The sequence below is a fragment of the Mastigoproctus giganteus genome, chromosome 10 (genome assembly GCF_048544385.1).
Source record: "Mastigoproctus giganteus isolate SK-2022 chromosome 10, ASM4854438v1, whole genome shotgun sequence".
In the NCBI taxonomy this organism is placed as follows: Eukaryota; Metazoa; Arthropoda; class Arachnida; order Uropygi; family Thelyphonidae; genus Mastigoproctus; species Mastigoproctus giganteus.
In genome coordinates, this window is record NC_143584.1 from 42078958 (window position 1) to 42104146 (window position 25189).

General features: G+C 35.3%; 1 protein-coding gene across 1 annotated transcript in view; it reads left to right on the top strand.

The window, feature by feature from the left end:
- Positions 1-25189, top strand: part of Zir (dedicator of cytokinesis) — an 869757-nt gene that overhangs the window by 93134 nt on the left and 751434 nt on the right. The window contains 1 exon segment of the mRNA XM_090382918.1: positions 8927-9076. Within this exon segment, the coding sequence (XP_090239044.1) occupies positions 8927-9076 (150 nt within the window).

The window sequence follows — 25189 nt, forward strand, 5'->3', positions numbered from 1 at the left end:
ATAACAACAACTCAATCGCCTATAAGTGTATTCTTATGCAAATTCGTGTACCATGTTAATTAAATCAATTTATGATTTTTTATAAAAACTACTTATTAAAATCATCATGTATTCAATACTCATATCCAAACTAGTGCATCAAGAAGATTTGTGGAAAGTCGACAGCCATCAACCCCCCCAAACCAACCAATAACATATGCTAATATGAGAATTGAAATCGTCTTGATAATCTTGATACCACAACATAAATATACATCAATTTACAAATAATTTAAACTTTAAAATTGTCTAAAACTTCCTTTAAGGTCTACCTTATTCAGATCTTTTCCGTGTTCACAAGAAGTCAAAAGTGGATCATACTTTTGATTCACACACTATATCATTTTTAACAGGTTTGGATTTTGGGTTACTCTCATGAACATGAGAGATTATTTATGCAACCTGGTCCGTGCATACATTAATATTACTATGCAATATGAAGCACAGAAATTCCATATAAAATTTTTAAAATATTGCATTAGCAAAAATTTATTTCCAAAATTTGTGAGAGTATCATTAGGACAAAGGTTACTTGGTATTAAGAAGTTAGCATTTACTGTTTCACTAAAAATTGTTAAGGTGACCTTAGACTTTAGGGTTTGTAAAAAGAAGAGTTACTTTTGCCAACTATGAAATTTACGAAATAAGATAAAGAGATATTTACCTATTAATGATTGGGCATGTCTAAAATCAATTATTGAAATAAGGAAACAAGTTGTATCGAATGAAATAAACATGAGACACACTAATAAAATACAGAGTTTACTTTTTATGAGAATTAAAGATAATGTAGTAATGACTTCACGAACGGGTAACGGAACAAGACAAAGGGAAAGGGTAGAGGGTATACAATGTATTATTGTAGATAGGTTGACACAATGTAACACAACCGAATTTAATGTAACAGATACACAAGATAATATTACCAACCAGAATGTGGTCAGTTTATCTTCTTATGAGTTGTCTGTACCACAAATTAACCTTTTAAGTAAAGGGCTTAATTATAATTTACCTCCCAGAAATCTCCCGAAAAAACAGACAGTTATCGATTTGAGTATGGATTAAGAAACACAAAAAATAAAGAGGGATTCATTCAGTAGATTGATGGAGTTATTAAAAGGTTATCAAAAGAGGAGCTTTCATTTGGCTCCAAAAATTACAACAGAATAGCAATATTATAATACAAAAAGCTGATAAAGGGGATATGGTTGTTGTCTTAAATAAAACTGATTATGTGGACAAACTTAGTAATATTATATCCAATAGTTCTACCTATCAGGTTGTAGAGAGGACAATGTTTGACAACCTAATGAAACAATTTAATATTAAGCTAACTGAATACAGAAAAAAAGAATATATTTCGATGGCCATTTTAAAAACCCTTAAAGCGAGGACTAATGCAGTACCCGTATTCTTTGGACAAGTTAAATTACACAAAATAGGTTATCTAATCAGACTCATTGTCTCATACAGAAACAAAGTCTTTTCAGCACTAGCGACATATCTATATGGCATTATTAAACCATTGTGTTCTACATTAACATTTAGCTTAAAAAATTCGGATATGTTATTTAATCAATTAAATAGAAAAACATTAAAAAGCGACGATGAATTATTCTCTTTAGATGCTGTTTCCCTGTACACGAATGTACATGTAGAATATGCCTTAGACATAATATGTCACCTTATTAATAATCATTCAATAAGTTGAAATAAGTCAAATTTACCTAGGAATGAAATATTTTATTTAATTAAATTCCTTGTACAATCTAATCATATTTATTTCCAAGCTAAAATATACAAGAAAATATTTGGGTTACCGATGGGCCTTAGCTTGAGTGGACTTGTTGCTGAAATTTATTTGAATAAAATTGAACAATTATATTTAACGCCGTTTTTTTTTCCAAATATAACATTTTGCGGTACATATCTGGACAAGATCTTAATAATTAATAATGTACATATAGTAAATAATGTCTTGGATACTGTTAATAAAATACATACCAGACTTAAGTTAACTTTAGGATAGGAAATCATGCAGAAAAAAGCTATAAATTTTCTAAATTTTACTCTAACAAGGGTTAACGAGAACATACAATTTAAAATTTATAGAAAACCAATGAATACCGGAAAATTCCTACACTGTTCCAGCTACCATCCCTTTAAATATAAATGGAGCATTATTTTTAACCAATTTTACAATGCATATAGATACAGTTCTTACTCAGGAATGCTTGTTAGATGAACTTATGGAACTTTTTAAATAAGGGGTACACATTGGGTACCATCATGAAAATTAGTCAACAGGCAAAATATAAAATGGAGACAGGTACAACAAATAACATCAGATCAGAAATATTTTATTAAAGTTCCCTATATAATACAGCATTGGTACAGACAATTCATTAACATTTTCAAGAACACTTAATTTAAAATAGTTCCACACCCCATGAGTAAACTGAAAGTTGTACTGAAGCATAGAAGGGTTGATACCGTTACAACCATGGAAGTACACAATATATTGTTTACAATATTCCTTGTGGCAGGTGCAATTCAGCCTATATTGGCTCGACCCAGAATCCACTTTCAATGAGGATACAACAGCATGTGGCATTGGTTAGGGCAGGTAGGACAGATGCCTCAGAACTAGCATCTCGTGCTGTTAATGATGGGCCTTGTTCCTTTTTGATGAGCCGAAGGTCCTGAATACTCAACAGGAATACTTTTAAGTTATTAATTGCAGAAACATTGGAAATTAGATTAAATCCCGATTCTATTAATTTACGTAGACCTCACAATATCTCGGATTCGTGGACTCTAACGTGCATGTATAAACAGTAGTTCATACATTGGTCAGTATAAATAATCTTGTGCTAGGTTACGAAAAAGTTTGAATAAAACAAAGGGGGAGGGTATCATTTGCAATCCACTTTTGACTTCTTGTGAACAAGGAAACGATCTATCTGAATAAGCTAGTCCCTTAAAGGAAGTGTTAGACAATTTTAAAGTTTAAATTATGTGTAAATTGATGTATATTTATTTCGTGGTGTCAAGATTATCAAGACGATTTTAATTCTCATATTAGCATATGTTATTGGTTGGTTTGGGGAGGGGGGTTGATAGCTGTTGACTTTCCACAAATCTTCTTGATGCGCTAGGTTGGATATGAGTATTAAATACATGATGATTTTAATACATAGCTTTTTAAAAAATCATAAATTGATTTAATTAACATGGTACACTAATTCACATAAGAATACATTTATACGCAATTGAGCATTGAAAGACTTTGTCTTACAATAATGGTATGAGGGTTTTCTCTCATAATTTAAGTAGTCTTTCAGGTGCAACAGTCAAAAGTTTTCTTGAAATCCAAGTATATGATATCAAAATTATTTTTTCCATCCAGTTCCTTTGTAACCACATCATAGTATCCAATCAGATTTGTGAGACAAGACTTTCCCTTAACAAACCCATGCTGTGTCTAAATTATTACTGCAGTCTTGTCTAGATAATCCTGCAATTCATCTTTAATCAGTGACTCCATTATTTTCCCTGGAACAGAAGTTAAACTAACTGGTCTGTGGATATTGTTGGGATTTCAAAGACATGGTGTCACACAGATATAAGCAGTGAAAAATTTGGGGAATACAATGTTTACAGAAAGGATAGACAGGACAGGAAGGGAGGAGGGGTTATGCTATTAGTTAAGAAACACACAAAATCTAACGAAGTGCATCCTGATGATATAGATGAACAGTGCAACACTGAGTCAGTTTGGTGTGACATAAACACTGGGGAAGGGAAAATGAGAGTAGGAGTGTATTATAAGCCTAATGACTCTGATGAGTACAATGAACAATTGTGCAGAGAACTCGAGTGGGCCAATAAATTAGAATGTCTTGTAATGGGGGGTTTTAACTTTCCAGATATTGACTGAAACTTGTGGTTGGTCACTTGCACATTAACAAGACTTTTATGGATGTATTGGGTGATTGTTTTCTACATCAGCATACCCAAGAGGCAACCAGAGGGAGTAATACTATTGATCTGATTATCAGCAGTGATTATTCGTGTGTTAAGAATTTGTGGATAAAGGAACCACTAGGTGGCAGTGATCACAGTGCATTGAACTGCGATTTACTTAAAGATATAACTACCATCAGTGGTAAAATGAAGGGATTTTGCTGTCATAAAGGTGACTACAGTGGTCTCAGACAATTTTTAAATTCTATTCAGTGGGACCAACTCATGATGTTAACAATAGCAAATTCTAAATGAAAAGCATTCAAGGAATTAATCATGTATGCTACTAGGCTTTTCATACCGTTTAAGAAATACTGTTCAAGATTTAGGCCTAAATGGATATCAGATGAAATAATGAGACTCGTGGCAGAGAAGAAAAATGCATGGGATGCAAATAAATTATCAGGCAAACAGAAGCCATTGGTAAATATAAACTAGTCTATAATCAGGTTACAAAGGAGGTTAGGCAAGCGAAGGCAGATTATAAAAAATCTTCTTTAATTTTATAAACTCTAGAAGGAAGGGGATGAATCAGATTGGTCCACTTGATATTGATGTTTCAACTCTTGATGATCCTGCTCAGATAATTGACAAACTAAATGAGTATTTTGCATCTACATTCACACCTGAGGAATCCTGTAGGGAAGTGGATGACAGAAGCCTATTAAACTCTAACAGGGAGCTTAATGATTTTGTAATAACTGAGAGCAAAGTGGAAGGAAAATTGTTAAAGTTAAACATAAGAAAGGCATTGTGGTGGATAAGATCTATCCAGTTATATTAATGGAGGCGGCATTGGAACTAAGCAAACCCTTAGCCATAATTATAAGAGCATCCTTCGACTCAGGGGAAATACCCACAGTCTGGAGATGTGCAAATGTATCCCCAATTCACAAAGGGGGGGATCAAAGGGTGACACGAGTAATTACAGACCTGTTAATTTAACTTCTGTTCTGGGAAAAATAATGGAGTCACTGGTTAAAGAAACATTGCAGGATCATCTAGACACGACTGCACTAATCATTCAGACACAGTTGGTGTTTGTTGTGGGAATGTCTTGTCTGACAAATTTGATTGGATACTATTGTGTGGTTACAAAGGAACTGGATGCAAAAATAATATTGATATCATATACTTGGATTTCAGGAAATCTTTTAATACTGTTGCATATGGACGACTTATGTACAAATTGGAGCAGTATGGTATTAAAGGTAAATTGCTACAATGGATAAAAGGGTGGTTGAGTGGGAGAAGACAGGTGGTAATCAATGGAATCTGCTCTTTGTGGACTAATGTTATTAGTGGTGTTCCCCAGGGTTTTGTGTTGGGTCCACTGTTGTTTTGTATATTTATCAATGATATTGATGAGGGTAAATTGGACTTATTGCTGAAATTTGCAGACGATACGAAGTTTGGCAGGGTTGTTAATGACAGTAATGGTAGTGTGCTACTGCAACAGGATCTAGAAAAGTTGGGCAGATGGGCTGAGAAGTGGCAACTGAAAATTAACATTGAGAAATGGAAAGGACTACGTATGGGTAGAATTAACTCCAGAGAAACATACCAACAGTGTGAGGTACTACCCTTAGGGTGGTAGCAAATGAAAAAGACCTGGGGGTAATTGTGCAGTCAGATATGAAGTCCTTTGAGCAGTGCAGACGGGCTGCCAGAATAGGTCATGGGGTCTTGCCAATCATATACAGGAATTTTGCTATTAGGGAAAAGTGGTTATTTTCGCTTCATATAAGGCAGTGGTCAGGCCATGCCTTGACTACTGCATACAGATCTGGATGCATGTAGATGTTTGTTTGTTTGTTTGTTATTTGGTTTTTTAGGAGCATTAGCAACTAAGGCTATATTGCTCCGTGAATATGCAGTGGTCATTCCCTGACCTTTCCGCATCCTCTGTATTGGGTGGTGAAGGGCTCGAACCCTGGTCTAATCAAGAAGCGTGTGCTACGCACTGCTGCTCCTTCCCACCTGGCTACAGAGGCACCCGATTCATGTAGTTACTTGAGTGAGTAGAGAGGATAACAGGATTGGTGAGGGGAACGAATGGGTCCTCTTGCCAAGAAATACTTAAATTTTGCAAATTGCCGCATCTGGAGACTATGCACCTGCGAGGTGATCTGATTGAAGAGTATAAGGCCTTGGATGGGTTGAGCAGGCTCAATTCTGATGGGATTCTTCCTCTTGCTCAGATTACGAACCCGAGGGGGCATAAATTCAAATTGAGGAAAGACAGTTGTAGATTAGATGTGTGGAAATTTGTGTTTAGCCAGCGGGTAGTTGATAACTTCCATCTGTTGTTGTGGAAGTTGATAGCTTAAATAAATCCAAGGAGGAACTTGGCAAACTTTTAGAGGTAATGGATGTGCAAATTTTTTTTGGCTGATTCTAGATGAGATTGTTTCCTGCCTCACATGCCTCTACTACTACTACAATAATTGGAATAGAGAGATTTCTCACTGTTTTTAGGAATTGGCTGGATGCCATCAAATTTTCATACAAAAGAAAATTCACCAGTAGAATAATAATGTTGATAAGTAGCACAGAAGAATAGTTAGTTCTGGAGCACAGAGATGGTATCAAGAAGACTTTGAATTCTTCTAATGTCCTGTGAGATTGTAATGGCTTTGAATGGAGTATGTGTTTCATGTTATATCAGAGAATTTGCCAAATAATAGAGTCACGTTTGTTTATCAAAATAAATGAAAGAGTTGGAAAAGTATGAAGTATGAAGTTAATGTCACGTTTTTCTTTAGATGATGATGCATATGAACCATCAGAATGTATGGGCAGAAGTTATGGCTAATAGTTTGTCTGCAAATGTGAATTATACAGAGTGAAGCTACAAAACAGATGATTTTAAAAGTCATTAATTAAAAAAAAGACTGTATTTGGCAACTTACAAATATGCAATCTTGAAGTATATAGTATGTTTCTTTTGAAGTGACCTCTATGTCTGTTCTGAATTTTTCTAATCTTCAATGCATATGTCCCATGATATAATGTAGAGTCTCCAGAGGAATTCCAGCAGTTTCTTTCAATGTTTAAATATTGTGTGAGTGATGAGAATTTGTCTTCCTTCTTAAGTACTGCTTTAAAAAAGTCACATGCTGACAAGTCTTGGGGACCTTGGAGGTCAAGAAATCTTGCCATTCCTGGAGATGATATGCTTATGAAAAATCAAGGAGTAAAGGAAATGATATGGTTGCTGGTGGAACTGGTGAGGGTTTTCTTCTGATTATGAAAATATTTGTTTATTCACAAAACCATTTAGATGAAAGTGAGCTTCACTTCCAAAGATTGTGAATGAATACTTCATCATGATCCATTTGAATTAGAATTTCTTGACAAAATTTTTTTACAGGTATGGAAATCATAAGGTTTTAATTCTTGTAGAACCCTTACTTTTTAAGAATGGAAATTTTAATCCTGGCACAATATTCATCATGCACTCCTATTTACTAAGTTTAATGACAGTGCATGCATGCCAGCGTGCAGAATTCTTTGAAATTCATGTGAAAGTGGTCTTACCAGCTGCTATGTTTTATTCTTCTCAGAGGTTTCTTTTTTTTTTTTTTTTTTTTTTTTTTGAGAGCAGAACTAGTTTCTTGAAAATTGCATACCATGTTTTAATTGCATGAGCTGATAGTACACTACTTAAGTTTAACATGAATGCAAAATAAATGTCAGGCTGCTTTGTAACTGTCGTTTTTGTTAACTGCCTTGATGGCAAAAGTATGTTGTGCTCCCCAACTGTTCCATGGAATTGAATAACATTGTCAAGGTTATGTCTGATGATGCAATCCTCCTTACCGCATCATTACCCCAAAAATTTGATTTTATAATCGCCTGTTTCTCTATTCCACCCTTTTTAATCCTGGCTGCAGTTGAGGCAACAAGGAATGTTTATTTTTATGGTAAACATAAACAAAACCTTTGCATATTGGCCAAACAATTTAGTATGAAAAACTTATCAGCAAGATGGGTTTTTATCTTTTACTGACCCTGATCAGAAACAGATGGTAGTAAAATTTTTAGAGACATTTCTGAAAAGTTAAATAAGGAGCTGGATTCCTTTTTTTTGTGGACAATTTTTTTTTTACTATAGTTGAGCCTGGCATCATTACTTCAGTCATGAAAAAAAAAAAAACAACAATCAAAACAAAACAGTGAAAGCACCATGGATATCCTTCTATAAAGAAGTTTCATGTTTAACCAGTTACTAGCCAAGTCATGGCTTCATATTTTGGGATGCTGAGGGAATTTCATTGATTAACTGTTTGGAGCTTGGACAGATGATATTTGCTAGTTGTTATGCATCATCCAGAAAAGCTGCATGCAGAAATTAGAAGAAAAGAAGAAGAAATTATGTCATTTAAAAAAATTTCTGGATAAACTTTTTATTTATTTCATTTTATTTATTTTTTGTTAATATCTTATTAAAATTAATAAAATGAAACAGCATGCAAACCTAATCACGACTGGATACAGTAGCTATTTTTAAAAGCCTATATATTGGCCTAAAATGTATAGGTTTTGGCTAATTGGCCTGTTGTATACAGTTTTATTGTTGCAAAACCATCTTTCACAGTTTGCCTGAAAGCTATTTATGGCTACTGTACAAGTTGAGACTTTTTTTTTTTTTTTTTTGAGGCAAATGTTTCACAGTAATACTACTGTAGCAAAAAAACAGCATATAACCTCACTCAGTAGGCCTTCTCTTTCATAGCATTAGAACAGAGTGGAACACCAAGTAAGCAACATTTAGTTACCTATTTATTTTCTCCATACTTCATTCCTTCTTCATATCAGTATAGTAACTTTCTAATTTCCCTTTATTTTCCCATTGTAGATATCTGAGAACTTTTATTTCGATATGAATTCAGAACCACTGAAAAGAATGCTATCTGGACATGTATGTTATCAAGATATCTCTACACTGAGCAGATCCTGTATTTTCAATGTTACTTATACATCATCAGATATTTTCCTTGTTGTCAAGGTAATTTTTATAAAGAATAATTTTTTTCATTTGTGTTCTTAATATTTTTCCAATAAGATATTAAAAAGGGAAATATATTTTATAGAATTTTGTAAAGCCAATACAGCTACTGCTATATTTGACATTAGTAAAGAATTAAATTAGTATTATTACTGGAAAAATTATGCAAGAAGAAACTTGCCATATTATTATTATTATTATTGTAAGTTTTCAAACCATGTGGCAAAGGAAAAATGGATGAGAAAGGCAAAGTAGATCCGACTAACAGCAAAAGATATGTATCAGAACAATAGCAAGAGCCCAATCTACATAAATGACCACTTAACAGCCCACCTCAAGCAATTGTTTTGGGAAACAAAACAATTAATAAGAACTCACAGTTACAAATTTTTATGGCTAAAACATGGCAAAATTTATATGAAGAAGAATGAATCTTCAAGAGCCATTAGAATTCAGAGTTCAAAGGATTTGCAGTTTATAAAATATTCTCTTTTATTGTGAATAATTGAAATTTCCAGAAATCTAGATTTAAGGTAAAATTAAGACATCAGGTATGCTTTTTGAGGAATCAAAGATTTTCAATTCACCTTTACATTTTATAAATAATCAAAATATTCAAGCTGTTATAATTGATAAAAAACAGTTCTTTATGGTTGCTCTAAATATCAGGTCACTAAGAAAAAATTGGTTTAACTTCTTGCAATATATAAATGCAATGAAAGAATATATCTCATGTATAGTTTTAACAGAGGTTAACATAAAAAGTGATGAAATTTCCAATTATAACATACAAGATTATGATAAGGTCTATATATTGAGAGAGTTGAGAAGGGGTGGAGGAATAATAATATACTATAGAACATACTTTAGGGCAATACAGGTTTACCACTTAACTCAGTCTTGTGAAAACTGCTGTGTCAAATTATTAGGAGAAGACCGAGAAAACACATTCATGATTTGTGCTTTTTACAGGCCACCATCAGATTCAATAAACAGCTTCTTAATTGAATTAGAAAACATTATTTTGCAATAGGACGACATACAAACAGATAAGACCATACTAGTAGGAGATTTTAATATTAATTTACTAACCGATGGAACTGATAATGTGATACCCAGATACTCTGCAATCTTAAACAGTTATGGATTTGAACATACCTTATTTGGAATAACTAGGCAACAAAGGATGGAGGGTAATAGAACAGTCAGCTCTTGTTTGGACCACCTAATTACAAATATCAAGTTGAAGTATGCTAATTCCTACATACTATTAAATCAACTTTCAGATCACAGAACATGTATACTAATAGTAGATATGTATACAAAACAACATCCATATGAAGATATAAAATTAACAAATGCTACGAAGAAAAATTATTTATCAACAGGTAAACTGAAACAGAACATAGAAAACATGTTAATACAAGATCAAGCATCTTACACAACAAATGTAAATGTTTTTTCAAATAAGATAATACAAATTATAAACAATTCGAGGTTTAAAACAGAGAGAAAAGTTAATCACACAGCCAACAACACAAACACTGGGAGTAGCAAGATTAAGCTTAGGAAACTTTGGATGACTAAAGAAATAGAAGAACTAATGGTACAAAGGCATTATAGAAATTTCAGGCATTATAGAAATTGCCCATCAAAGAAAGAACAAAGAATGATAAAAAAGCAAAAAAACACTTATTACAATCATATTTTCATGGATAAACAGATAATACAAAAGGATAGATGAAGCATTATAAATAACATGTTAAGTACAAGGAAGAAAAAGTCAAGGGGAAACCAAATTAAAACACTAGTAGAACAGATTTCTGGTGCAAACAAACAATATGAGGCTGCAAATAGGTTTGCCAAAGCTGTATTAGATCTCAACAGATATTTAATACATTATTGTCAAGATTCCTTTACTCAACAAGATAGGCTTCCTCAGATAATGAACTCTTGTGTAGTTTTAGCTCCATATTATACAGAGATTCTTAAAATTATAGAACAATTAAAGAACAAGAAATCGTACGGACTGGACTGTATTACAGTAACCGAGGTAAAGAGAAACAAAGAACAGTTCTCATTTCTCTTGGTAGAGCTAATAGCACGGATGTTAGAGTCGGGAAGCTATCCTACAAATTTACTCTCATTTAAGATAATTCCTATATATAAAAAGGGACCACCTGATGACTTTTGCATTTACAGACCAATAACAATACAGTCAGTTTTAAATAAGATAATAGAAAATTATATATTTTTCCATATAAAAGTAAATATTTACATCAATATGGACTGTTAAACAACTCTCTATTCTCATATCAGAAGGGCAAGAGCACACAGACATTATTAGAGAACTTAGTAGACTCTCTAAACTTACATTTAAACAACAATAACTTCATATTGATTTTATTTATAGATTTGACCAAAGCATTTGACCTAATTGATATCCCAATATTGCAACAGAAATTACTGAAATATGGTATAAGGGGAAGACTCAATCAATTCCTAGCAAATTATTTAACCAAGAGAAAAATAACAGTAGAAGTAGAAAATACAAAGGGAAAATCTTATAATGTAAAGAGAGGAGTACCTCAGGGCACTCATGCTGGGCCAATCATGTTCAACATCTATATAAATGACATATTCAAAGTAATTAAGAACTTCTTTATAAAAATTGATGTAGATGATATAATCTTATATACAATAGGAAAGAACCTAACAAAAATGGCGAATGATTTACAACAGGATGCAATTCATTTACAAACTTGGTTGCACGATAATAAATTAGCACTCAGCTTTGAAAAAACAAAATTTTTGGTAATAAGACCTCCTCATCAAACCTTGGACATTCAACCCTCTATCAAATTGCACAAACTCTTGATCACAAAAAAGCACATTCTTTAATGTGCTTTTTTGTGATCATGCACATTTCTACATATTCTACCTTTTTTATTTTGTTATCACTTTGCTTCATTTCATCATGAAAATAGTTTTACGGTAGGTGCTAGGGCATCGGCAGTGTCTGCAATAGTTTCAATGACTTTGTTGATATTGGTTGAAATATCTGTGTCAGGAAAGTCTTGCAAAACACAAGAAAACAATCGGACAGTTTTGGTTCAAAGTTTTGACAATTTTTCAATAGTTCGTTAGTGTTAATCTTCTTCACTTTAGTTGACTTGACCAGTTTCTTTCATTCTTTCTTGCAGTTAATTTTGATTTTTGCTCTCAGTAACCGATGGTCACTTCCAGCATTAAAACGATTCAAGACTGAGCAGTCAGTGAATCGCACAGCATTTTCATTGGGCCTTTTTCTTGAAGAATGAATTCATAATGAACAAATTTTGTGTCTCCGCAAATTCAATTAGTAGACTGCCACAGTTCCATATAGACCCGCAAATCTTTCCCCATTTTGGCTCTTACATTACAATTTTATAGTGGTAGTCACCCTGCTTGTAAAGGCACAATACGTCTTCACAAAAATTCTTCAACTTCGTCATCACCATGCCTACTTGTAGGAGCATAAGTGAATAATTTGAGGAGTATCTGAATAGTGAGTATTTAGCTTAATAGCACAGAAAGCAGTTCTTTTGGGAATATTTTCTACTTTTATGGTTGAATCAGGAACCCAATTCCACCACACCATCCATTATTTGTTCCTTTTGTAGTCCAGCCAATGTCGATTCTAGTTTGACCAAATCTTCACCTTTTCTTCAAATCTCACATAAACTGATGATGTCCCAGTTTATGTTTTTCATCTTCTGTTATAGTTCTTCGAGGTGTGAGTTTGTTTCATAGATTGAATGTTAAGCATTCCAATGTCTAAAGTCTAAAGAGCAGCCTGACCAAGCCTGCTGATTCTTACCCCCCACTTAACCATTGAGCTGGTCTTTCCACTGCTGTTGGTAGTAGCTTGCAGGCCTCCAGGGAAAGAGGTCCATTTATTTGGTTGTGAAGCCATGTTGAGGGAATGGACTATAATCTGCCATGCTGGTCCAGTGAGGAGTGGCAGATTTTGGATCAATTTAGTCAGGTGTCTTAGCTTTGTCCTGTCCAGCATGGACGATCTTGATAGGAGTATATGTGAACAGTGGCATAGTTCTCATCTTCATTGACACATGCAAACACTCCCACAGTGATAAGGCATTGATCGATTGGTGCATTTAGCATTAGCAGAACCATTCAGATGTATTGCGACAACTCCTCTGTCAGAATTTCCACATAGACCACCCCATCCCACCATTTCACCTTCTCTTACCATTCAAGTGGGAGGAATATCAAAATAGTCCCTTCAGTATAGGTTCAGAACTTGTTCTATAAGGCTGATTGCCAGTATGGAAACACTACACTGGTGGTTATGCCGTAGACTAGGTGCATGCATAGCAGAACATCCAAATGCTGCCTGGGACCCCACTTAACCATTGAGCTGGTCTTTCCACTGCTGTTGGTAGTAGCTTGCAGGCCTCCAGGGAAAGAGGTCCATTTATTTGGTTGTGAAGCCATGTTGAGGGAATGGACTATAATCTGCCATGCTGGTCCAGTGAGGAGTGGCAGATTTTGGATCAATTTAGTCAGGTGTCTTAGCTTTGTCCTGTCCAGCATGGACGATCTTGATAGGAGTATATGTGAACAGTGGCATAGTTCTCATCTTCATTGACACATGCAAACACTCCCACAGTGATAAGGCATTGATCGATTGGTGCATTTAGCATTAGCAGAACCATTCAGATGTATTGCGACAACTCCTCTGTCAGAATTTCCACATAGACCACCCCATCCCACCATTTCACCTTCTCTTACCATTCAAGTGGGAGGAATATCAAAATAGTCCCTTCAGTATAGGTTCAGAACTTGTTCTATAAGGCTGATTGCCAGTATGGAAACACTACACTGGTGGTTATGCCGTAGACTAGGTGCATGCATAGCAGAACATCCAAATGCTGCCTGGGACAACTTTGGGGTGGAGTGGTTTTGCTTTCCATATGTTAATCACCCTTACTTTGAGAAAGCCATCACTGGGAGCTTACCCAGATCTTGTAGCTTTAATTCATTTATATCACTCTCCTGTAAATTCCACCTCCTCAACTGTATGACTATGTGGCCCATTCTAACATCCTTGATATTATCTAGAATCGGTTGAACTGATTCTTCCCAAGATACTGTTTTAAGTTCCTGCTGACTTATAGTGGAAATAAGTTTGATCACGCTTCAGCTTGTCTGCTGTAATCATGTTTACAATTCCCTTGGATCACTTTTGCTGCAGCCCCATCCAATGCCCTTTATGCCTGTAACTTTTTAAATGTTACCATTCTGTTATACTCCCTCTTGTCACACTTATACCCCCCCTTCTCTCTCTCTCTCCATACACCTCTTGTTCCTTGTAGCATGAGCCCCCCAGGTGTTTTTTAATTTATCCTTTCTCTTGTAAATTTTCCCTAGATTGGCCTTCCTTCCGAGTAGGCTCATTCCTTCTGTGACTTGGTCTCTGGCATCAACTAGCAGCTCTATATTCTGCTCTGTGCTACTACTGTCTACCCTTCTCTTGTTGGTCACCTTTCTAGGTTTGCTACTAGGTTGACTGGCAGTCCTTGCTCATGACCTCTGTCTGTTTGTACCATATGCCTACAGACACTAAGACAGACTCTTAATGCAGCTCTTGCTTCCCTTCTGTTTTATGTACTATACTGATTGCTTATTTGACAATACCATTTTGGATCCTTTGGTTTGCCATACTAGCAACCATAATTTGACAGAACTGGCATTAGCAATATCATCAACTAACTCTGTTGACAGTGTAGTGCAAGTTGTGGGATTGTAGTTTTGTTGCGACTAACTGAAATACTGTAAACTTAAAACCTCACTACCCTTGTATATAAATAACTACTCTTGTACACCGAACTATACTTGTTAATTTTTCAATTAAAAAAAACAAAAAACAAAATGTATATTCTACTGAATCATAAGGAAATAGCTTTCTCCCAAGCTCAAAAACTACAAATTAAAAAAAAAAAAAAGAAAATTACAGGGGATCTTTTTATAGCGACCCTCTTTTTAATGTCCTAATACGTTATAAGGTCCTAATGGTTGGTCCTGGCCAATTTCTCATTAATCTAATGCTATTTTATATTCATTATATATTCAAGGCCTGTCTACCGGAGTTGTTCTCAGAGCTCCATCCTGGGACTCCTGGTCTGGAACATGGTTCTCCAAAATTGGCTTGGCAGTTCCTTTGACAACACAAAAATTGTGGCATTTGTGGACTATCTCGCCATCATCGTGTCTAGAAACTCATGCTCTGCTCTGGAAGCTAATGTTCAGCATGTTTTGTCCAATCTCTCCATCTGGACCTGGTTAAACAAGCTCCACATAAATCCAGCTAAATCCAAAATGATGATCTTCAAAAACAAACTTGACCTGCGGAGACCCTGCAACTCAAGATCTCTGGTGTGCATCTGCCTTTAGTTACACAAGCAAGGGTCTTAGGGGTCACTATTGACCACAAACTCTGCTTCTTTCCACACCTCAGCACCAAAGTTAAAGGTTTTCTGTCTCTGTTCTCAGAGTCTCTCAAAGTGATTGGGGTTTGCTTAAGAGAACGTTATCACTATACTACAAAGCAGTATTTCTACCCATTGTAATTTATGCCAAGGCGCCTCCGTAGCCAGGTGGGCAGGAGCAGCAGTGCATAGCACACGCTTCTTGATTAGACCGGGGTTCGAGCCCGTGACCACCAAATACAGAGGATGCGGAAAGGTCAGGGAATGATCACCGCATATCCCTGGAGCAATATGGCCTTAGTTGCTAATGCTCCTAAAAACCAAATAACAAACAAACAAACTTATGCTGTTGGTATATGGTTCCACCATGCAGTTATTATAAAAATGAGAAACAAACTCAACTCCATTCAAAGAGGAATGATTCTGGCCACCCACCGAATATGTAGGACTGTCTCCATGGCAGCTATTCAGGTAATTGCGGGAACTCTCCCGCTTGATTTGTTTACAACAAGTAAACAAATCAAGGGGGCTCTGCTTCAGGATCAGAAAGAAAATACCAACCTGTATTCTGAATATTGAGCTTAATCTCACTGCAGATGATAAGCGTGAAAAAACACAATGTTACAACGAACTGGTCAACATCTGGCAAGTCAAGTGGAATACAAGACACAGTAACCAAAAGATTACTCCCCGGGGTAAAGTTTGCAATGACCAAAACTGCAAGATCCTGGTTCTCTCTCAGTCTTGCGACGTCCTTCTTGGTGACCGGCCATGGCCCCTGAATGAAAAGCTATACCAACTGGGGCTTCTCGCTACCTCTTCTACCATATTCTTTTTTGATTGCCACTTGTACGAGGATCTCAGAGATCAACTTCAGAGAGGAATCCCAACTTCTCCCCAAACCATGTGGATCAACTAATCCAGACTCCAGACAATCTTTCTTCTTTGCAGGCCTTTGCATCTGGCATTTTTACCCGGTGAAAGACCTTGTATGCTAATGCCAACCGAAACCAGACAAACAATTCTACAGCCTAGATTTCACACTTGTGAAAAGGAAGGCTAAATTCAAATTTTTTTTATTTTATTATTATTTTTTAAAATTTATTTTTTTAAAATTTCATTATTTTATATATTTTTCTATTTATTTGAGTTAGTTTTTTTTTTTTTGGCAAATTTGCCATATTTATCAGATTTTTTTATTTTATTTATTTATTTTTAATTTTAATTTAATTTTATTTTTCCTATATTGTTCATTATTTATTTTATTTATTTATTTTTAATTTTCATTTTATTTTATTTTTACCTGCACCACTAGCTTTTTTTTTATTTTTCTATTTTATTTAATTAATTTATTATTATTATTAATATTTTTGTTTATTAATTTTTAGTTTTTATTATTTTATTTTATTTATTATTTTGATTTATTTTTTTACCTTCACCTTTTTATTTTACCTGCACTTTTTTTTTTTTTTCACAACCTGCACCATGGTAGGTGTTTTTTTTTTTTTTTTTACTTCCTTCCCTCTGGAATGGGCCCCCCCAGAGGTTCCTGGCCCACCTGCTGACAACACCAGGTGGGTCAGCGTCTTTTTCGAGATGGTACATGTTTTACTGGGATTGACCCACCTTCCTGTGGTGTGGATGAGTACCCAGAATCATCTGTCCAGGTGACTGATGCTTCTGGGTAGCCAAGAGTCCAGAACAAACATAATACACACAAACCTACATCACATACATATCTGTCCCATTTGTAGTGATATTGTTCTTCACAGAGATATGAGGCAGAGTTGAACAAATATTCTAGGTGCCGCCCTTACATATACACGGCCATAAATTTCTACCTCTTAATCTAAATTTTTACTAATAAAATCTGAATATTTTCAAATATATCGAAGTAATTGATGAGCTTGCAGCCTAACAGTGAGAAACTATTTGTTAAGATTACCACACTCTTCTCATAGTGCAGTAATGAAATGAACATCAGCTAGAAGTTAATTTCATTAGTTCTAGTGTATGTTTATTACTTGGCTCCAAGGAAGTGGATAGCTTTGCTAATCGCAGATAAAATTAGGATTTTGCAAGCTTGTAGATAATGGTGTGCATTCTAAGACTGACATCACCAAACAGTTCAGCATTCCTAAAAGTACTCTGTTCACTATTCTGAAGAATTGGAAAAAGATTGAAAGTTTAGAGAAATCTGTTGCACCGGGTAGGATTCGAGCACGACAGGCAAAGTATCTGAATCTTGAAAAGGTACTTTTGGAATGGCTATTGATGATGTGTGCAAAAAAAATTCCTGGAGATGGCAGTCTTTTGAAGAAATTTATTGAGGGATTTATATATAAGAAATATTGAAGAATTTATTGAAGGATATATATAAATTAATAGGTAACATGGAAGCCTATGATAGATATAAACTGGTCTGTAACCAAGGGACTAATGATATTAAGAGTAGGAGACCAGCGGAATTACTTAACAAGTACAGGTCACTGTTGAAAAAAAGCCGTGAATTAGGGTTGAATTTGAAAGTGTCTGCAATTCTGCCCAGACACGATAGGAGGGAGTATATGATGAGAGCCCTGTTGATCAATTCGGCCCTGGAAAGATTGTGCAAGGCTCAGGGGTAGAATTTTTTTCAGCCTGGTCTGTACTTGTTAACAGGAGAGACTGCTTCTACAGGGATGGGATACACTTAAATAGAAAGGGTGCAAGAATGTTTGCTGATTCTATCGAGGCAGTGTTAGGTGGGTCGGAAAACTGCTAGACTGGGGGATACAAGGACTAATAGATTAACCATGATGTACATGGATAACATCAAACTCTATGCAGCAACTGGGAATCAACTCAATCAATGATGTACATGGATAACATCAAACTCTATGCAGCAACTGGGAATCATCTCCAGCAGCTACTCAGGGTCACCAAAGAGTTCAGCACTGACAGGATGCAATTTGGCCTATACAAATGCAGGACCCATGGATTGCATCAAGGACATCCATTCAGATGTAACTACTAGCTGAAGACTGGTGAAGAGATTGAAGCCATGACAGAGGGAGAGATCTACAAATATCTAGGGATGATGCATGCCCACCACACAAGGAGATCAAGGCCCGCCTGACTGAGAAATACCAACAGAGATTGAGAAGCCTGCTAAAATCAAAGCTGAATGGTGGGAACATGGTCACAGCCATAAACACTTATGCAGGCCCAACAATAACATACTCCTTTGGGACCATAGATTAGACCAACTCCGAGATGGAGGAGATCCACCAGGATAATGCTGACTAAGAGTTGCCAACACTACCCGAAGTTAGCCATCGAGAGACCGATCATATCCTGTAAAGATAGAGCAAGGGGAGTGACTGACCTCATTGAACAAGAGAAGGCGATTAAGAACCTGAGTGATTACTCCTAGGGAAACCAGTGCCAATCTACCAGCAATAAGAAAGATATACAAACAGCACACAATGCTCAACCCCAACAAGGAGACCACACTGACACAAACAGATGAAACAAAAACAGAAAGATGGGTGAAGAAGACACTCCGTGGCAGACACTACAATGACCTCCATCAAGAATACATAGATATGGCTTCCAGTGCTTGGCTCACGAACAGAAGGCTCTTTCCCGCTGACCGGGCTGGCCGGGTGGATAAAGTGCCTGCCTGGCAACCCAAAGGTCGTGGGTTCGAATCCCGCCTCGGGCTTGGATCGAAGTACTGCAAAAACCGTGTGAGGTGCATTATGTAGTTCCTAACTAAAAAAAAAAAAAGGGCTCATTCCGAGACCGAAGGGTTCCTGCTTGCCATCACCAGGTAATCAACATTAGGAACTTCAGGAAATACATTGCTAAGGACACCCAAGTAACATATGACATGTGTTCATGATGCCACCTAGCCCCAAAATAATCCAGCACTTCAGTGCAGGATGCAGGGTGACCACCAGACAGATTACACTCACAGAGATAACCAGGAGATTAGGATAATAAATGAGAAACTAGTGCAAAAATACCACCTGATCGAAGCTTTACTGTATTACAAGAACGTGCCTCAAGTTATACTAGAGACCTCTACTCACAGACTGTATTGGAACCAGGCCATAATAACGGACAAGATGATCCCAAACAACAGACCAGACATGACCCTCATTGACAAGAAGGAAATGGCTACTTACCTGATCTACATAGCGGTGCCCAACACCAGCAACTTCCAGAAAAGATCAGTAAGTCAAAGATATGTGGCATATGGGAAAAGTAAAGGCCATCTCAATCATGTCAACCACCGGCACGGTGCCAAAGAGCCTCCATAAGAATCTAGCAACAATAGATTTCTTAGAAAACACTTACATGGAACTCCAGAAAGTCACAATCCTGAACACCTGTAGAATAGTAAGATAATTTCTCGACCAGTAGTAAAAATTATAATAGTAACTGGACACAACCAACCACTCCATGCATGTGGTACCTGTTATGGGGTGGAAAAAATTCTATAAAGCCGAATATAATAATAATAAGGCTCCGATTAGTCCAGTGGTTAGGATGTTGAAATTTTAATGATGGATCCAAGTTCAAATCCCACTGCAAAGAAAAAAAATTGCGAGGGAGAAAGAAAAAATCATGAAAGTTTCTCAACAAACCTGCCATCTGCAGGGTCAAAGTGATGGCTGAGACAGAAAGAGTGGTGCCATCTGGTGTTGCTCTGAACTCGTCACTTCATGCAAGATCCAAAGCTAAACTACTCATTCTCTATAGCTGGATGAAGATGAGAAGTAGAAAGGAGGCTAAGTTCGAAAAGTTGGAGTCAGACTTGCAATGATGACAGTGGAGCTAATGGTGCTGTCCGTATTGTGGTTATCACAACGGAAGGGCAAGACTATTCTGATCAATGACATGGAAGTGCTTCTTATGCAACTGCTCTAGTGACCAACCAGGAAGGAAGAAAGAGACAATACATGAAGTGGTGAGTTGAAATGAATACGTTAGTCATGTGAGCATACTACGAAGTAATCAAGCTGTAGATTGGTGTGACAATGTACAGGATGAAACTACACACCAAGAAGTTGGAATAATTCCTGCCAACTGTTCAGGTTAATCAACAGTGAACAGCAGACCGGAGCCAGACTATCATCATAAAGAACCTGATAGTTTTTTTTTTTTTTAAATAGTGTTTTCCGTATAGAGCAAGAAAGCCACAGGCTTTTGCTACACTGGGAAAAAAAAAAAAAAAAAAAGTCAAGTAGATAGGAAAATACAAATTATATGCTTCCCTTCTCACACAGGTAACTCAATAACTTTCTAGTTGACCTAGTTGAATTATCAGCCTGAGCTACCTTCGAGGGAAACTTGTTCCAGCAATCAATGATTCACTGATTAAAAGAAAACTTCCTACAATGTAATCTAAACCTCAACCCTTGTAAAATTGAATTTATGAACCCTAGAATTATTTATAATAGTTAGAATTCAAGCTTCATTCATTTTACTAATCCCCATCAATCCCCATTTTACTAATCCCCATACGGTCGCCCTTCTGCAGATCTCATCATTTGAATTGTCTGTGTTTGGGCCCAGTCGAGAAGATCAATGTTTTTTCTCAGATGTCTCCATACTTGAACACAGTATTCCAATTGTGGTCTTACAATTGCCTTATACAGTGAGATCTGACCTCCCTATCACTACAGGATAACATTCAATAAATCATCTATATGACACCATGGGCATTCCCTGTGAAGTCATTTCACACCATCCTGAAGGAGTGCTGTTTGGCATGGATCATTAATGACTCTTCCAATCTTTACGTCATCTGCAAATTTTGACATCACACCTTGTATCCCTTCGTTGATTTCATTTATGAAAAGAGAAACATCAGTGGTCCAAGAACCAATCCTTGATTGACCCCACTCCTAATGTTACACCAATCTGAAGAATATTCATTAATCACAACCCTCTGTCTTCTGCATTGCAGCCAACCAGCAATCCATTTTAAAATCTTACCAGTAATCCAACCTGTTCAAATCTATATAGTAATCTCTCATGAGGCTCTGAGTCAAATGCTTTCTAAAATCCAAATAAACTATGTTGAAATTGGTCCTTAAATCCAGCTCATGATAGCGTATTAAATTCAGTTTGGAGTAACACGGAGAAGAGTAAGATAATTTGTCCTTTAAAAAAAAAAACGTGAATACACTTATTTAATTTAAATCCATACTATAATTTATTTTGAAATGCCCAACATTAGTGTGCTGTAACATGAAATTTGCATAGTCCGTTTGATTATATATTATTTGTATTTAAATCAAAGTTATTACCTCCAGAGGTGGTGCGTTCGTGGTTGAAGTTTGAAACTTGTGCTCGTAACACGTGCAGTGTTATTATTTTTATTTTATATGTTAATGTTTACATTTATAATATCGGAATTTAGGTTAGGTTTAATATGTTTTAATAAATATGTGCTAGGTTCAAATACGTTTTATGTGTTTTGATCAAAATATTAATCACTTTTTTTATTTCAAGCAAATTTGTATTCGGCTTCTTAGAGATGCTTGAATGATATCCTGTGATGTATGACTGGAGTTTTACCTATTTGCATTAATTTTTTATTGACTTGATAATATATGCGTTGCCAAATTTAAGAGTTATTTGTTATCATATTGATGGAGGGGGAGCATTTTATCTCAGGAAAATTTTTATTTGTTGTAAACAAATAAAAATAAGTAAATATATAGTTATTATATAGCTATATACTGTATATATATATATATATATATATACACTATCATTGAATTATATTAAATATTAACATAAGTTAAATTATAATAAATAAATAAATAAATAATTAATGCATTAATTAAATAAATAATCAATGCAGAGGATTTGCACCGCCGTGCAAATCCTCTGCATTGGTGGATCGATCGGAGGAGGGAGGGTGAATTGGTACTTCAATCTTTTCACCATGGCGACGATTTGTATAGCGATTGAAATGCAGCGATTCCATGACCATTATTGGCCTCGTGGTCCTCTGTCGATATGGGGCATAATGGTCAGTTTCTTTTATTTTAATTTATTTTGATTCTGTTATCGTTTGGTAGTTCCATCAACCCTCTTTTGGTGATATTTCACGTCTTTCGGAACTGGTACCTCTCGGGGGGGGTACCGCTAAATTTATATTTAATTGGCATTATCCTAAAATTTGTACAGTTTTTGTTAATTGGATTTAAAACTCGAAATTATATAAGGATTTCCGGGTTACTATTTATGTCTATTCTTTTTTTTTTGTTCGTTTGTTTATTTGGGTTATTTTTATGTTAATTTTCGCTCTGCAGTTTTTGCCATACTACTGGCCTATGTTTTATTTTATTTAATTTAAAATATTGGATATATATATATATATATATATATATATGAGTTAAGTTAAGTTAATAATGGTAAGAGTTTTTTAAGGTAAAATATGATATACTAGCTTATCAGGTAAACCATAAACCCTGGCGGGTACCCAACGTGACCTGGAAAAAATCAATCTATGCCATGACATAAGCAATAAATTATAAACATATATAAAAATACCATTAAAATGTTAGTTATGGCAATAAGATACATTGCAAGGGACTTTTTCAAGGGCTAACCCTTACAATGTATAAACCATAATCCGTTTCTGTAGTCCGTTTCTGTAGTCATCGTCCAGCATAACTATGTCCAAATATACGTAAAATAGTATTAAGTTAGAGCCAAAAGTATAAAATTTGTAGTAGTTAGAGCCAAAAGTATAAAATTTTGTAGTAAGTTAGAGCCAAATGGTTAATTAATCCCAAATTTTGCAGTAAACTGGCAAGATGACTGTTAGCCCGACGGATAGCCAAAATTTAAATTAAATTAAAATTATAGAAAGAGCTATATTTATTGTTAGGCATATGTGCACAGTTGATAGTAAATGCTGTCACGGTAGTCTAATCAAAAATAACAGTGTGAGCTATAGCTAACAAAGGCGAACGGAAAAAGGTATAAGAATAGATATAGTACCTCAATCCCCCTCGAATACTCTAATAGTTCATGAGGTATGAAAAGATAGGGATAAGAAAGTGAAAGTTAAACAGCAAAGAAAAAGCAAAATAATTAAATAATTAACATAGGATGTAACCTTATAGTAAGGTATCCTGGTTAGAATGCTTTAAGATTAAAATTAGAATGCTTTAAGATTAAAATTAGAATGCTTACCACCGTATGGCCAAGGTACTAGAAAACCACGTGTATAGGCACGTGTAGCATATATAACTACCAATCGCAGCCCCCCCCCCCCTAGGAAATGTAATAGTTAAATTAAGTGATAAAATAAGTATAATTACATACAGCGCCCTCTGCCGTTAATTAATATACTGTATAGTATTACACATAGAAAAGCCGTCAAATAAGTATCTCTCTCGAAGTAATAATAGAAATTTACAGAATAAGTTCCTACCCATGGAGCAAATATAGGTACAAGTTTTTAATGCGAGTAAGCTATATGTAACTTATTCCATGGGCAGTGCCTACTATTTACATAATTACATATCCAACGAAATTTATCTAAGCCAAAGAAACACCTACGAAAATTTTACAAAGGCTGTTATATTAGCGCCTGTTTAGGACTTTATCTATAATACTCTGTGCGTTAAGGTTATAATTCCCCTTGTTGTTTGCTATCAATATAGCTCTATACATATATCTTGTAATTATGTGGTGTGGGAAGTAATTTTCTAAAAGCTTGGATCTGAATTCAATGAGTGTATCTATAATATAATCTGTCTGGTTACATATGTGTATTCTTCTGATGCTTTGCGCGATTAGAGTATTGCGATGTATCCTTTTTGAGATATTCGAGTTCCAGTTAGTGAGGTCAATAGTATTAAAATGAAAATTTTTGCGTTTATCATACAGTTTAGTGTGAACGGTATTGTTATCTATCCTTATATCCAAGTCCAGGAAGGTAGCAGATTTGGAATTATTAGTGTTGGTGCGTTCTAATGTTAATTCAGGCGGATAATATTTGATTGCTTCCGTAAGGAAGTCAGGCATATTAAAAACTATCAAATCGTCAATATATCTGTATAGAACCATATCTTATTGCCATAACTAACATTTTAATGGTATTTTTATATATGTTTATAATTTATTGCTTATGTCATGGCATAGATTGATTTTTTCCAGGTCACGTTGGGTACCCGCCAGGGTTTATGGTTTACCTGATAAGCTAGTATATCATATTTTACCTTAAAAAACTCTTACCATTATTAACTTAACTTAACTCATATTCATACAGACCGATGTAATGTTTAATCGTCCTAGATGGCATTAATTGGTTATGTGACTACTTAGTATTTATTATAATATTTATATTTATTATAACATTTAATATTTGCTTTGTCATACTTGGAAATATATATATATATATATATATGTACAGATTCAAGGTGGAATTTGACAAACATTTGGAGTGGGAGGATGGGTGAAATAGGGTTTTTTTTTTGGCTGATGCTATATAAGCTTGCTTTCTTGCATCATCATCATCATCATCATCATCATCATCATCCATTTTCAATCCACTGCAGGATGAAGGCCTCTCCAGCAACTTTCCAGTTCCTTCTGTTTTGAGCAC